The 16,327-nt window shown below is 47.7% G+C and overlaps 1 protein-coding gene across 5 annotated transcripts in view; it reads left to right on the top strand.

Annotated features, from left to right (window-relative positions):
- The window catches only part of LOC108157009, a 64,406-nt gene that overhangs the window by 26,001 nt on the left and 22,078 nt on the right, over positions 1-16,327 (top strand). For all 5 annotated transcript variants that reach the window (XM_017288811.2, XM_017288810.2, XM_033389303.1 and 2 more), the window contains 6 exons: positions 12,348-12,480; positions 13,689-13,903; positions 13,978-14,088; positions 14,364-14,576; positions 14,637-14,806; positions 16,092-16,227. In XM_017288811.2, coding sequence (XP_017144300.1) covers positions 12,348-12,480; positions 13,689-13,903; positions 13,978-14,088; positions 14,364-14,576; positions 14,637-14,806; positions 16,092-16,227 — 978 coding nt within the window. The remainder of the gene's footprint in view (positions 1-12,347; positions 12,481-13,688; positions 13,904-13,977; positions 14,089-14,363; positions 14,577-14,636; positions 14,807-16,091; positions 16,228-16,327) is intronic.

Genomic DNA, 16,327 nt, shown 5'->3' with positions numbered 1-16,327 from the left:
TCCGGCTTTCCACATCACTTCACTTCACTCCGAAATTAACCCTTCGGGGGCATGGGTTTCGTTACTCATAAAAAATTCAATTTTATGACGCTTTTATTTGTCCACTCCTTGGTTGGTGTCTGCCGCTCCTGGGGGTCTGAATCAGCAATCCTTGCGATAGGACAGGGTCGAAACTTTGTAGTTTAAAGATCCATTCCATTTCGAGGCGTGGCATTTCTATGCACCTGAAATTGTAATCACTTCGCGTCCTTTGTCTCTGTAATCGTAATCTACCTAGTCCCTAATCCCCAAGCGATTAATATTGTATGTATCACGCAGTTAGACAGAGCCGGACACGGCCGGACAATGCATTGACTAATACACGCTTGGGCGCACACCTAGCCATTGGCGATTGGGGGGCGGCTTTTGGGGGGTGTGAGAATTTGTAATTTTTATCGCCGCCTGGCACGCGGCTTTAGAAGATTCCGGAATGGGAACAAGGGATCTTTGTCTCCCTCTCCCGCTCTCTGGTCTTTGTTGCAGAGGAGGAACCGAAGCACATGGACTGTAACATGGTCGGGCGGCCTCTGTTTATGTTTGGACAACACGCCTTTATGATTTCCCTTTGATTGCCGCCAACGACGGTTGGCCGCCCTCCCACAAGCGCCATTAGTCACACATGGGTGTGGGGTGGGGGGGCTCGGACAGGCCTGTACCCTGTTCTCAGAGCCAGGGTCGTGGGGGGCGGCCGGCGAGTGTTTGGCGTTCAAGTGGAAAATTGAATTTATCACTTGAACATGCCAAGCAAACGTTTGCTCGCCCTTTTAGCCTCTGTGTTTCTCTTGTGTTTTGTGTTCTGTTTTCTGCTTGATTTTTTCATGGCTAATTCGCAACAAAATTCCCCGAATCGGTGGCCAAATCTATCCGAGACACGTAATCAACTCGTTTGTGAATATTTTACAAGGGCCCACCTCCGGGATACTATTGTCTGCCCCGGCGGGACGCGCCGTCTGCTTTTTATTTGCTCTTGCAACATTTTCCACTTGGCAGAACGTTCAACCCCTTTTGACTTGGACATTTTTCTGTCCAACAGTTAATTGAAAATTAGTCGGATGGGCGGTGTGTCCGCTAACGGAATTGGGCGTGGCGTGGCGTGGCGTCCGCCTGCAATTTTAGATAATTTGCATTTTTATTAAATTTGAATTTAAAGAACCGCCTGCAGGCCCAGCAAATGGCTGGCCGTCACACAGTTGTTGTCGTCGTGTGCCCGCGCGGTGATTAGTCGCTGGATTTGCATAAAATACTGCCATAAATTGTTGTAAATTGAAAATGGCAAAAATACTCGACTCGTCCAGCAACAAAGCCAGAGAGAAGAGTGCAGAATGCCATAAATTGCATTGGTCGGAGTAAATAAATTAGAACGAATTACATTTGCAGCATTTTAAGGCTCGAATTTCTCTCCCCCCAGCCACCAGCCACCCGCCGATCCCGAATCCGATCTGAATGTCAGTTGTGGTTCGGCCTTTATTTATCGCCAGCGAGCCATAAATTTCTGCAGTTTGTCAGGGGAAGTGCGTTTAATTAAAACAAAAATTATCTAAATTATGACCAGAGCCCAGAGATTCAGGGAGTATTTATTTTATTTCAATTCATTTCATCTGCATGGAGCACCGAGCACGGAGTGGCATAAATATGCACAGATATGGACATATGTATGTATTTTTGTGGGGGCGATAGAGACAGAGACAGAGCGCTCCTGACCAAGGGCAAGGCAAGTCATTTTGGCATGCACATGAAATAAACTCTATTGAAATCGCACTTGTAAATCTAAACACACACACACACAAGCACATAAAAATACACACAGATACACACACACACACTCAATCTTGATGTGGGCCATAAGTATGCAATGCTGCGCATAAAATACAAGCTCAAAACTTGTTTGCTGCTGCGCTTCCTGATGCTCCTCCTGGGGGCTGGGTCCTGGGTTCTGGACTCTGGGACTGGGTTGGGTCTGGTCGTAAATTTACATATTTTGCATATAAATAAAACGGATTTTGTCGCCGGGCGAAGCCAGCGCTGAAATGTCACAGCATAAAATGGCGAAAGAATCGTCAAATAAATACAAAATAAAATAGCTACAAAATGGCCAAAAGAGTGCGCAATAGTTGGGCGAGCAGCCAAAGGGCAGAGTCGCGTCGAGCCCTGGGCCTGGTCTCTGGGCCCTGGGCAGGGGTCTGAGGTGTAACCCCTCCTGCCCCTGGGTGTTGCCAAGTAAGCAAATTGAGTGCGCCACGTCTGAGTTATGGCAGTCTGCCGAAGACGATACAAAATAGCAGCAGCACAAGCAGCAGGAGCAGGAGCACCGATAGCAGAGATCTCAGACTCAGACGCTGGGCTTCTTGGGCGTGGCCGTAAACTAGCGCATATTTGTGATATATGGACGATAGCAGTTTATGCCTCCGAAAGGAGGAAAGAGCCCACTTGAGCCTGGAATCGAACTCTCGTCGCTGATTTGGTTTATGGCTGTGGAAATTGAAAGGCGCAAGTGTCATGTGCACACAGGCAAAGCCGAATGGCTGCAGGCTGGTGGGGGCAACCAGAGGAATGCCCTCCCCTCCGTAATGCTCTTGTTTGTTTTGCTTTCACAAAACGTTTCCATGGTGCCCGGGCCTCCATGAGCAGGAGGAGGGCTCCGGGACAGCACTAAATCATCTAATGCTCACTCTCATTAGCAATCAATGCACAGAAACACAAACACAAACAGCATCAGCATCAGCGATGAGAGCAAAAGGCTGCCAACACTTCACACTCCATTGGAGCCCTCTGCCTTTGAGACATAGGGAAAATGGCGCTAAACACAACACATACATACATATACTCGCATATAGTGAGGGGAGCGGCATGCGGGGGTGGGGTTGGGAACGATTAACAAGCAAATTAGCATGAAATTATTTCAAAACAGGCGCACACAGTAAATAAATCAATTAGGCAAACAGCAAACAATAAAGAAAGAGCCGATTCGGGGAACGAAGCATTGTATACACTCATGCCGATCCATCATCCGACAAGACTTTGTCGGGGATGTCTCAGCAATATTTACTTTGGAATGGATATTCTTTTGGAATCAAAATAAAAGACAGAGAAGTGCATTTATCAGATGCAAATCATATTTCTATATTATACAGTCATAATTTATTATTCTATCACCTATCACCTATGTGGGAGTCGAAAATCTTAAAGATTTGATGGAAATTAAACTGATCAAAGAACGAAACAAACTAAGAAGTTTCGTGGTGTTCCTATAGGTGTAATTCCCTCTCTGTAAGAGTATCAAATGAGCAGTCATCAGCAACAGCAACATCGCCAAGTGATGACTCTTGTTGCTGCCTTCGAAGGAGGTCGGGTCCCGGATCCGGGATCACAGATCGCATATCGCGGGCGGACAGCCGACAGCTGGCTCATTGGTAAACAAAAGCAGACAATTAAAAGCTTTTCCAGCATATGCACAACACATTTTGAGGCACTGCCGAGAGGGGAATGAGATGGCTGGCGAAGCCAAAGCGGGCCAAAAACTGGGCCAAAGTGCAAGGAAATTTGTTTTGAGTTCCCATGACTTACTTGCCTCTGGATCTCTGCATCTGCAGTGCATTTGTCATGGGGCAAAAGCTGAAACTGCTTTTTGGTTGCGTCTCGCTTGATGGCAAACACAGATGCATTTGCAGCTACAGAGCCCCTCTCGTCACATTATTTTAATTATTTGTTTACGCAATGGAAACAACAAACTTGCAGGCGGCACTTGTCTTGTCTTCTGTTCTGTTCTGCTCTGTTCTGAGGCATGCTTCATGGATCGTCGTAAAAAGTTACGAGCTGGAATTCTGGGAAACTGTTCCGAAAACAAAGCCCAGGCGGCTCTTGCGGCGCCTAATTAGCCTTCGCTGTTGCACTGCAGTGGCACTGTCGCAGAGAGGCTTTGGCGTCATGCGAATTTGTCAAATTAAGCAGCAGAAGCAGCAGCAGCAGCAGAGACCTTCAATGAGTCAGCTGCTTGGCATGCCAGTGTCAGAGTTAACGGGCCCGAAAATGTGCAGGCAATTATCATGCCCAGCTGGCAATCCTTGGAATCGGAGTGGGAGTGGGAATGGGAGTAGTCTGCAGCTTGGACTGTGCCAAAAAAAAATTCTGGAGGAGCGGAGTAGCAGGCTTTTTGGCAGGCAGCTGCCAGACAAGGAGGCTGAGTGGCGCCACGAACAGCAGGAGTAGCAGCAGCAGCACCAGACGAATGAAATTAAAAGTCAGAGCCAAACATCCAAGGGACAGCACGCACTGGGCACAGGACCCACGGTGGGCCCGAGGGCAGCAGCGCTACTGAAGCGACACTGATTAAAAAATTGTTTGACAAGAAATCAACGCGACATTTGTCCAACGAGAGAGAGTGGAGAGTGAAGGCTGGAGATTGTCGACTGTCGACTGTCGCCTGTTGACTGTCCCTCGCAAAAATCCAACAAAAACGAGAGAGGGAAAAAAGATAAATACAGAAACTGAAGTCTTGCTGAAGTGTCGCTGTTAATTCGGCGTAAATTTAATTGCCAGCTATAATTAAATTGATTTTCACGCCGGTAGCAACTTCTGCTTCGGTGGCATCAACATCGAAAGCGGCAGAAAGAAAATCAGCAGCAGGAACAACTGAACTGCTGACTGGAGGCATTATTCGAATGATTGCCGTGGCACGGGGCTTTTTTTTCAGCCTGAAGTGGCGCCAAATCAGCTTCAATTTTCACTTTATTTATTTTTGGCGTCACTGGAAAAGGCGGCCCGGCATTTGTCATTCGTTCATTACGGAGTGAAATGTGATTTATTATTTGATGTATAAAAAACCCTGTGAAAATGCAAATATTCGGCATTACTCGGCTGCCTATGACAAATATTTACGCATTGCTGCTGTTTCCGAATAATCCCAAAAAATATATGTATATGTGTCCCTGGGCGCGCCTGGGTATCCCCAGAAGTCTATACATAAGAAACGAAATTAAATTGCATTAAAAACAAATAAAAATAAAATATTTTTGGGACCCCTGTGTGTGTCAGGGGGAATTTCTCGCGGGCAACAACAAAAGCAATCAAAGTACATATAGATTTAGTGTGTAAATATGTGTATAAGGCTTGTGTGTTGTCTATATTTGTTGATGCCAGTACCTAACCCAGGGGCGTACACATTGGGGGTAATTCGGCAGAAGATCCGCTTCAGAATTACTGGAGCTTGACCACATTGAGGCCCAAATTGTTTCCTTTAAACCGATTTCCCTTGGTAATCCCCTCTTGTATGGCTACGCCCCTGACCTTCCTCCTGCCACAGGGCTTCTGGGGCCATGCGGCTCGTTTCTAAAACGGAAAAAACTGGCACAAATTCAAAAATGATTTTTACGCAATTTTACGACAACTTGAAAACGAACAAACTATAAATAAATGGCCCCTTAGTTCGGGGCGAACGGTGTGTCCAAGCTATTTGTAGCTGGTATCTGTAAGATTCTTTCTACTGCTGCTGCTGCTGCTGCTGCTGCTTCTGCCACTGACATGAGTCAGAAAAGTCAGGCGAGGTGCTGCCGTTGTCCCACGTTTACCTACGAAATTTGTGCTCTGCATTTTAATTGAAAATAATAAACACGCTTGTAAATAATGTGCCATGCCCCATGTCAGACCCACAATGCAACGCACAGACCCCCGAGCAGAGATGCTGATGCTGCCCCCAGCTGCCAGTGGTGTCCTAGTTTCGAGGATGCTGCTGTTTCTGCCACTGTTCTGTCTCCTCTCCCGCTGTCCGAGACCGTACATCCAGCTGGAACTACAGCTACAGCATCGGGTCATGTTGCCCAGCATGTGTTGCATGTTGCAGTGGCAGCATCAGCAGCAGCAACGACTGTGCTGCGCTTGCAAAATTATTCTGCAGCAAACCCGTTGCCATATTTTACTTTTTAAATGCCGTGTGGCCGCTTTGTTGGCATTGCTGCTGCCATTTTAATTTATTTGCTCATTTTCACCATTTTCGCCATTTTCCAGCTTCCAGCTTCCAGATTCCTTTTCCATTCTTCTGTGTCACTTCCTCTTTCACTCTTTTACTCTTTCTGCTTTCAACTGCTGGCAAGTGTTTGTTGCAGCTGATTTTGGGGCCAGCAACCGAGACATCCTTCTCCAACAATCCATTCTAGAAAGTTTTGTTACCATTCCATTTGTTACCACCCCAGAAAGCGTATTCGGTTTTCGTCCTGGACATACCACTGGGCCTGTTATTTTTGCATTTGGTTCCAAATTAAAAGCGCATAAATTTGTATAATTCATGGACATGGGGACACATGTAGCAGCTGGTGCTGCCGCAATGCCAGGGGCGGCACGGCACACATTCTTCGCACCCGAAACACTTTGTTGGTATTTGCCTGTTCGCCATAATTGAAATCAAGTAATTTACGCGCCATTAGAGCGACCTGCCGAACCCTTTCGAGGCCTCCTGCGCCCAGCCCAGACCCTGCACTGCACTGCCTGCAATTAACATAATATAAAATTGCAATTTGCGAGGATCTCCCGAAGTTTTTGCTGTTGCTGTTTGTTCTGCTGGATGTTTACTGTTTGTGTTTGCTGTAATTGCGGTGGCTTGCCATTTTAATATGGTTCAAGTGGCATTCAATCAATGGCAATTAAAAAAACTGTTTAAGCCCATAAATATTTAAAGAGATACATGGCCCGATGCACCACTATAAATCAAGTAGAAGAGCCTACGCCAAACATTAACCAGAGCCACAGCTAATTTGCGTATAAATAATGCACGCGAATGCATTTTTGCAAATGCTGCCTAATAGGATTGCTGTTTAGAGAGCACTTTGGAAGTACGATATTTCCGCAGCCACATTTTTATTTCGTTTAGAATTTAATGTGCTTAAATGTTGGGGTGTTGCCATCCAGATTCACCCAGACAGAGGATTGCGGCCCCGAAATCTCCAGAGGCAAGCAACAGTTGCACGAAAAAAACCGAATCACACAGCGAGCATCGAGAGGGCTGAGAACAGCGAAGGAAAGGCGGCGAAAAAACAGCCACGTAATGGCCGACAAGGAGGACAACAAGGAGCGCTGACTGGAATATTTTTCGTATTTTATTATTAAATCACGTAGCCAGTGCAATACGGCGTCCAAAATGACAGCGAACGCATTTTAATTGAAAGCCAAGCCCAGGCTGGCAGCACAGAGAAGGTCGAGAGCGAAAAAAGCTGAAGGCAACTCGAAGCGGAGCCGATGATGAGGCAGAAGCAGGTTCCAGGCACAGTCTGGGAGTGGGTGGGAGTGGGAGTGGGGAGAGCTGAGTCGGGTTCTCTGCAAAAAGGCTTTGGCCAAGAAGTTTTCTAATTGAAAATGGCGTAGCAAAATTTAATTTGAAAACTTTCACTTGCCAGGCTGACCCACAACGACAGCGACAAAGACTCGCCGCCAGATTTGTGAAAAATCGAGAGGAAAAATCCTCGCGAGAGAGAGAGAGAGCAAAGTGCTTGGACATTTTTCGCACTGTGCCCGGAAGAGACCCGTGTGGCGCCACACACTCGCTTATTATTAATCAGCCTGCGATAGAATGTTGAGGAACATTTCGTGCTCTTTCATTCGTGCCGGGCCCCTTCCTTCAACAGGGGCCAAAAAATATTTCGCCTAATTGACTCGCGAACATTTGTTGCTGCTGCGACTGGGCTGCCAGTCGGTGGCGCCTCTCTCTGTGACACTGCCATAAACATTTGAAATTATTTTTAACATTTCTTTTGGCCTCTTTGGCATCTTAATTTCTGCGCTGTGCTGTGCTCTGCTTTTGTTTTTTTTCCAAAAACGGAGTATTGCGAGCAAAGTGCGCAAAAGAGTCGTGTATTCTCGCAGTCGGCAAGTTAGTTAGGTTTATTTCCCCCCAAAGATGGTGGCATTAGGAACACACACACACACATCAACAGTAAACACAAAGGAAGAGAGTGGGAGAAAGTTAGATGGAGAGAGAGAGAGAAAGAGAGACGGGGAGAGAAAGCCAGAAAAAGCAAAGTCAAAGGCTGAACTAAGAAAAACAAAACATTCTGGCATTTCTAATTATAAGTAAATATTCATACTCACATTACCACCATGTACCGTACTGTACATACATATGTGTGTGTGTGTGTGTGTGTGTGTGTAAGGAAAGCACTTTGAAAGTTATTTACACACACACATAGACTCTCAGAGAGTAAGAGGAGCAGCTGTGTGCTGTATGCTGTATGTTGTATGCTGTATGTGGGGGAGGCAGTCATGTTGGCAGCCCGTAATGCATGCTAAAAAGTGTGAGAAAGTACATTAGGGTCACTGACGACTTTGACTACACTACAAAGAGGCGTGGCATGGGGCGTGACCCGGCAGAGGCAGAGGCGGAGGCGGCGGCAGAGGAACGATGCCTGTCCGCAATGGCAACCACTTTCGCTCTCTCAACTTGCAACATTTTGTGGCCATGCAGGGTCGAGTGTGTGCGAGAGTGTGTGTGTCTCTCTGTGTGTTTGTGTTTGCCATAATGTACAATTTAAATGTAAACAATTTGCCCCAACGCGGCATCAGTAGCAGTACCAGCAGCAGCATCAGGAAAAAAAAAATGAAGGAAAAGTCAGAGAAAGGAAATGGAAAAGCAGAGTCCAGCCAACAGAGACAGGGCACAGGCACAGCCTGAACTCGGGCCGAATCAAATATTTAGAAGCCAGCAGTGGACCCATCGAGGAGCGTCAAGCCAGAGGTGGAGTCGAAGCCGCAGCATATGGCAATGTAGCATCTGCTGCTACTGCTACTGCTGCTGCCGCTGTGAATAGTGAAACTCAAATATTTATCTTGGCAATTGCCTGTAATTTGGTTTAGTTCCGACTTGGCACCGTTCTAAATAAACTTTTCATTAGCAGCACCTGGGCGAATCGAGTCGGCTCGTCGGTAGGGGTTGGCCTCCGTGGCACAGGTACAGATATACATTTTTGCAGAGCCAGCACTAATTTCGTTTAATTAACCAACTTATATTTTGCGTAATTGACTTCCATGTGCGTTTGGCTAATGTTTCAATCAAACTCTAACCAAACAGAAGCCGCTTTGGCCACAAAAACAGAGGGAGAGAGCGAGCAATTGTTGGCTGCTTCATTCTCATGTTGCAACAAGCAACAAAGAAAACAAAGCCACAACCGCAGAAACAGCAAAACCACAACGCGCACAGTGCGTACGACGAGTATTTGTATGCGTATGCGTATGTGTAATGTGTCAACCCCAATGTCCCACATCCACAGTCGATCCGAACCGAATCGAGTCGAATCGAATCGAATCGCGCGACACTTTCGCTTTAAATATCAATTGAATAGAACAATTTGGCCAACACATATTTAAACCAGAGATTGCGTAGGTATATTGAAAGATTGCCAACATTTGTGCATGTTTTTCGTGTTAGTTCTATCAACTATTTATTGCCAGTGGCACGACACGGCACACTTAGTGGACGGACGGGCGGACGGACGGACAGCCTTTGAATTTTCAGTTTATTTAGCAAAACGCTTTGTTGATTTTCTATTAGTGTTTTTGCCACACATTTTTCTCGCGCTGGCAGTACAGTGGGCTTTTGTTTTCCCTAAAGTTCATTGAACTCTCGGACGATAGCCAGCCAGCATTTTGCATTGAATGAAAATTACAAAACTTGATTCCTTTAAGGCGAGAGAGGACCCTCAGCTTTAAGCAGCAGCCGCAGCCGCAGCCGTAGCCGCAGCCGCAGCCGAGGCAGCAACAGCCACAAACCGCGTGCAGGCCACTGCATAATTAATGCATCGTTGTCTTCAGGCTGTGGCCTCGCAGGCTGGATGCTGTTACGTGTAACTAGGACTGCTGTGGCTGTTATTCCGCCGTGTTCATGGCCCTAGCCAAATGGGGCACAAAACACTGTTGGTTGCGCCCATCAGGGCTTCTGGTTTATGCATGCAAAGTAACACGCTGCGTATGCGCAATGTTCGCAGTAAACTGAAGGCTTTAAGAGGCCCGAATCGAATATTAGAAAGCCCCATATGGCACGAGTACGCGTATGCCAAGGGGGAAATCAAATGCAACTTAATTATCGTGAAATGCGCTTCCCCATATTCACTTTATTTAAAAATTCATTGGAAAACTCCCACTCAACATTTCCTGCTCGTCGGAAGCATTGTCTTAATTGGAATTAGAAAACAGCCATAAACACTTAGCGCTCTCAACGCATCCGATGGAAATTAATTGATCCGTGTTGAGGGCCTGTCAGATGCATCGATGCACAATGATGCATGATGAACTACGTGGAAACTCCCTTTTAGGCAGTAAAAATTCCGATTCCGATTCGGATTCCCAATTGGAGAGGATGAGCTTGCCTCGCTCCCCATCTGTCTTCCGCTGCGCTATCTCTGGGTGCACTAAATTACAGAAAAACAGGCTAAAAATATCCACGAATAATGCGGTGTGTCAAAACATGACATCAAAAACGAAAGAGGGGGCGCAGGTAGAGCTCAATGCTCTCGGGGAAACCTTAATATTTTGGGGCCCTGATGGTGGCATGGCATACATCAAAGACGACGTCGCTGGGCTGCCAATAAAAGAATTAAATGTAAGCGTAAATCATTAAAAACGAGCAGACGATTGCCGCTAACAACTAGGCAAATGCCAGCGACAATTATAAATAGATTGGTGGAACTCTGGGGAGAGTGGATTGTGTGGAGTGTGGCACATCAAACGAGGCCCTAACAGATCTTTATGAGTTGCTTAATTGGTCCAGATAGGAGACCAGGAAACAACTGCAGCACAAGACCTTTCGTTCTCTCTCTCCGTGTTGGAATTATGTGGCACACTGCCATTTGCCTAGCATATCCTGTCCCATTCATAAGGATTTACGGCTAGGTGTCGTCTTCTTGCACGGCCACATATTTGCTCTGCTTGCCGCAAGCCAAAGCGTTGACAAATTGCAGCAGAGGCAGCAGCAGCGTCGGAAGCGTAGCCATGTTTGCCATTTTGCTCAAGTTGTCAGCGCGAGTGCACGCCGGAAAGTATGCAACGCAATATAACAAATGGCTTGCGGCTTTGTGGGGCAACGAACACAGCTTAGAGGCAGTAGCAGAGGCAGCCAGAGTGTGAGCAAAAAAGAATCCGGTCCAGAGCACAAAGAGCGAAAGTGTCGAACAAATTTCAATAATTTGCTAATACTTTTTGCAGATTACGCGGCTGCATACATTCTGGTTTCATCCGTAATCCTGGCCAGAACTCGGATCGGAGGGGATGCACTCCACTTCTCTCCACTCCGCTGTTGTGTTTCGTTGTGTGGCGCTGCTGTCGAAAACATTTGAACATCAAAGTGCCACGACAACAGCACCAAAAAAATGCCTTTTAAAATTGTTTGCGAAATGAAAGCGTTGCCGAAACACTGGCTGGCCTCTGGGATGGGGATTGAGTCTGGTGGTAAAACCGCTTAAAATTCAAAGTTGAGTGGATTGAGTGGGTCGTGGGTTGGAGAAGGGGGATGGAGTTCGTCCAACTTAAATTGCATTAAACAGAGCGGCAAAATATTGCATGGAATATATTTAAGAGGACTTTAAGGCTGAGAGCCAGGCCAAAGAGCACCCAGCACAGATGATAACTAAATAGGCAGCCCCAAGACGACGCCCCCACATTATTCTTTGCTGTGGGATTTCTCGGCAGGCAGGCAGAACAGAGTACAGAAATAAAAGAAGCCGTTCAGGCGGAAACAATGTGGAAATTTTACAGGTTTCTCTGTCAAATAAAATAACACAAAACAAGGTCCACGGTACACGGTACACAAACAAAAAATTCACAAGAAATCATTTTTCACTAAGAAAAAAAATATAACTGAAGGAGGAACCAAAAAAAAGAAACATCAAATTCAACATCGGCAAACGGCAAACGACGTCGCTGGTGACGGCAACCAACCGGCAACCGGAAGCAGGGCACAACGACAAGAAACATTCGGTGGAGGTGAAAGTGGGTTGGGTATGGGTGGGGTTCTGCCATGAATCGCAGGCGGAAGCTTTGTGTTAAAATAACAAACAATCAGCCGAATCATGCAGGAAGTGCAAATAATAAATAAATATATCGCGCAGAGAAAGCTATTTCTTCTTCAATATCAACCTGGCAGTTTCGATTGCTTTCTCAACCACCCACACACCCGTCCATCCACCCAATCATCCCACCTCCTCCAGTGGGGCGGGCGTCAGTTCTCATGCCTTGCCAATATAGAAGGAACCAGAAATATATATATATATATACATACGTTGTACGAGTATTATTACTAAACTTTCATCTTTTGCCATCTTATTCCCTGTTTCCAGTACCCGCCCGATTGGTCTGGGCCGCCCTGGGCAAGACGGTGGAGCTGCCCTGCGACCTGACGCCACCCACGCCCCAGGACTCGGTGAAGCTGCTGCTTTGGTTCAAGGACACCACCGGCATACCTTTGTACAGGTGAGTAGGACGACAGCAAACTAGCTGTTTGGCTCAGGGAAAATGGAGAAAAAAGGAGGGAAAAAGGGGCAGGGCACAAGGTGCGAGCAAGTGGTCCGTAATCATCCACTCCCTGGGCCTACTAGACAGCCATCCATCAAAAGCGTAAAATAATCGTCAACATCCCTTTTCTTACACTTTACGTGCGAGTTTTTTCCCACTTTTTTTTTCATTTGGCGTGGCAGTTCTCTCTTTTGCGCTCCTGCGCGTTTTTGGCTTATTTCCGGCAGCTGCCAGGACCCCAGGACGGACCACATGTCCTTCTGTGTGTGCCAGCGAATGTTTTCGGGGCAAGGATGCGCCCCGTCATAATCCACTTTGTTATAATAAATGTAAAGCACATCCGATTACAGCTGTCGTTGCTAAAGTGTAGCAAATTTTCACGCATACACGCATCGGCCACGCCCCCCATCTGATGGGGGAGCATACGGATTTTTATAAATTTACGCTGATAAATTTTCAATATAAATTGCGGCAAGAACGGTGTGTCCTGCATGCCAATTAGGAAGTGGGTAATGCCTTCGACTTTGCGTGCCACAGCACCGGGAACGGGAACACTCATTAGAAGTGGGAGAGGGTGGCAGGACAGGACAGGACAGGATCTAAGTCAGCCCCATGCACCTGAAGTGAAGTGGCCGGCACTCGATAATCATAAACAGTGCAGTGCAACAGTGGTAGCGGCAGCAGGGCCAACATCGGTGCCCAGAAATAAACAACAGAGTAATTTGCTAAAACAGCAACAAATTACTGCAATTTGCGCAAAGCTGGCAAAGTCGCAACGTGGCACGAAGCAACAGAAGAGCCAGGGGCAGTGGATGTACTCGCAGTAGCACCCTCAAATGCACACAGACAAACGAACAAACACTCAAGTCGAGTCGAGTCGAGTCGAGTCGAGTCGAGTCGAGTCGAGAGTCGACTGCCAGGATGATGGCTCATGGCTCATGGCTCATGGTGTGCAAATTGAGCGTCATTTTTTATGGACGTAAATTATGCCAGAAAGAGAGGGAGAGAAAGAAAGAGGCGGATGGGTGATGGTGGAAGGTGCCGCAACCTGGGCTTCGGGGCGCAACTTATGCTCTCTGCATATGTTTATTTATGACATCTAATAATCGCTACATGCCCCGCCCATTCACTTAAACATACGACTTTCTCCTTTTGTTTTCGCACAGCCTGGACTCGCGTGGCGGAAATGTGAAATTGGCCCCACATGCGGCCATAGCTAGCGATCTGGGGCAGCGTCTGTTCTTCAGCATCGGCGATAATCCCAAGGATTCCCGTCTGCAGATAAACGATGTTAAGCCCGAGGATGGCGGCGTCTACCGGTGTCGCATTGATTTCTTCAACTCGCCGACGCGCAACTTCAGGCACAACCTGACACTAGTGGGTGAGTGCCGCAATGAATTCATGGCTCCTCGAGTGGCAAATTGATTTCCCCCATTCCCCTCCCTTTATTTCCAGTTCCGCCCGAGGAGCCCCGCATCTTCGATGCCCAGGGCAAGGAGATATCACAGCTGGCGGGGCCGTTCCGCGAGGGCTACGAGCTTTTTCTCTGCTGCCAAGTGAGAGGAGGTGAGTACAACCGCCTGCAGGTTGCAGGTTGCAGCTGACATGCCGTACGCATCTTGCCGCCTGGGCGGGTGGGCTGTCTTTGCCGGAGACTCAATCCGACCGCAGTCTGCCGCATTATTTGCTCTCCCACCGAGAGACACTTGTGTCAGCCCAACGGCTGTTGATTGCCAGCAGCTGGATGTGATGCCCGCATTGGCCCGACCGACACATGCGAGTGTCACTCATAACGCTCCGTACTTATGTGTGTGTGTCTTCTACCTTCCACCTACCTGCAGGTCGTCCTCCGCCCAAGGTCACCTGGTGGCGCGACGACACCGAGCTAATCGGCACCAGCCACACCTCCGTGGAGGAGGGAGCCACCGTAATGGTTAATCAGCTGCTGATTGGCACCACCACCCGCGACTTCTACGGGGCGCGCATCGAGTGTCGTGCTCAAGGCACCCGACTGGTGGATCCCGTCCGGAAGGATGTCACCGTGCAGGTTCACTGTAAGTCCACCCCATCATGAAATTCACAGAAAATAAGTATAATGCGTGTCTCTACCTTAGTGAAACCCGTTCGCGTGAAGATTGTCACACCCAATGATCTACTGACCGCCGGCCATCCTGTGCCCATTCGCTGCGAGTCCTGGGGCTCGTATCCGGCGGCCAAGATTGCCTGGCTGCTGGACGGCGAGCCCATACGAAATGCCGAGGTTACTGTTCACAGCGACAAAGAGGTAAGTACTGCCCCATGGTGTATTCTATGTGGCATTGGCAGGCCCAGTCTTTCTGCCAAATTGGCCTAAATTGTCTGGTGATTTTCGGAGTAGGGCACAAGAAAGTTTTTTATTCTGTATTCTTGTTACCCCGTTCCCAGGACAAGGAAACTTTCCAGCGTTTGACATTTGATAGTTGGCCGCAGTGCTGCTGCGAACACTTACACTTACACACACTCGCCTCGTAGTTACTCTCGTATAACTTTGGGGGCAAGTACGCTGTGCTGTGCTGTGCTGTGCACCGCTTAATAGCTTCAGAGGCGGCGGCCACAACAACAAGGGTGGCCCCACTGAGGCGACCACTGGGTGACCCCAAAAGCAGGGAAAACTTTTGCAGCAACCGCAGACAAACAGAGCAGACACGAGCTGACTTCCCTCCCACACTGGCTTCACCCTTGGCTTCTTTGATGAACTGCTCTGCACAGAAAGTTTCAACTTTGCTCCAAGCTGCACAAATTTGCACTCCACGGTTGAACATTGATTCCGGCTAATGTGCGAATTTTTATTTGGATTTACATTTCTCTTGGGGATGGTCTGAATTTTTTTGCACATCTGGTTCGCATTTATCAGTTTGCATGCAACACGTCTCTCTGTTGAAGCATGTGAATGGGTAGGACAGCTCAGTTTGTGGCATCCATTAGTGCGCTCTGCCACTGCCTTTTTTTGGGTTTCTAATTATGCCATGTAAATGGATAGAGACATATCGGAGCTGGGGCTGGGGCTGCCAAACGTCGCCAGACATTAGTCAACTCGTGCATAGCCGATTCCTGGTGCCATGGCCATCCCAGAGATGGAGTGCATGGATAGGGATAGGGATGACAGAGAGAAGCCCAGCAGCCACTACTCGTTATACTCCATCTCAATGTCCTGTCTCTGGCCTCCGGCTTCGGCTCCGGCTCTGGCTCCGGCTTCGATTGTTGCCAAAACGATGCCTGACTCTGGCTCTGGCTCTGTCGTAACTTAATACCTCGTTTGGGTGCATGGGCTTCCACTGCCACTGCTGTGTTTCTGCTCGATCTGATGCACAAGGCCAGGACAGTCTCGGCTCAGCTCGAAACTCGACTCATTATTTTGGAAACCCGAATAGAGGAATGCAAGTGGAGAGGCCACAGCAGAATCCACAGATAACGAATCGATGCTCATCTAAAAAAAAAACAGGTCATATGACGTTTTATCATTTGGGACAATTTTCATCTTTAATTTAGTGCAATTTTCGGTCAATTACATTTGCATTTTTCTTTCGCAGGATGGCAACATCACGACCAGCATCCTGACACTGAAGGTTACATCGGAGAACGACAACGCCGAGCTGACGTGTCGCGCCACGAATCCTTGGTTCTCTGGCGGCGCCATCGAGGACAAGCGTATCATACGTGTGGCATGTAAGTAGAGTGCACATATAGATTTGCTTCTGCTTCTTCTGGCCGACAGGTGAGCCTGCCCTGCCCAGCCCCTTCAATTATGTCCACAAAGCAGGCACCG

Source organism: Drosophila miranda, chromosome 2, assembly GCF_003369915.1.
Source record: "Drosophila miranda strain MSH22 chromosome 2, D.miranda_PacBio2.1, whole genome shotgun sequence".
Classification (NCBI taxonomy): Eukaryota; Metazoa; Arthropoda; class Insecta; order Diptera; family Drosophilidae; genus Drosophila; species Drosophila miranda.
Note: the sequence above shows the minus strand (reverse complement) of the source record. Positions and strands in the feature narration are given on the sequence as shown.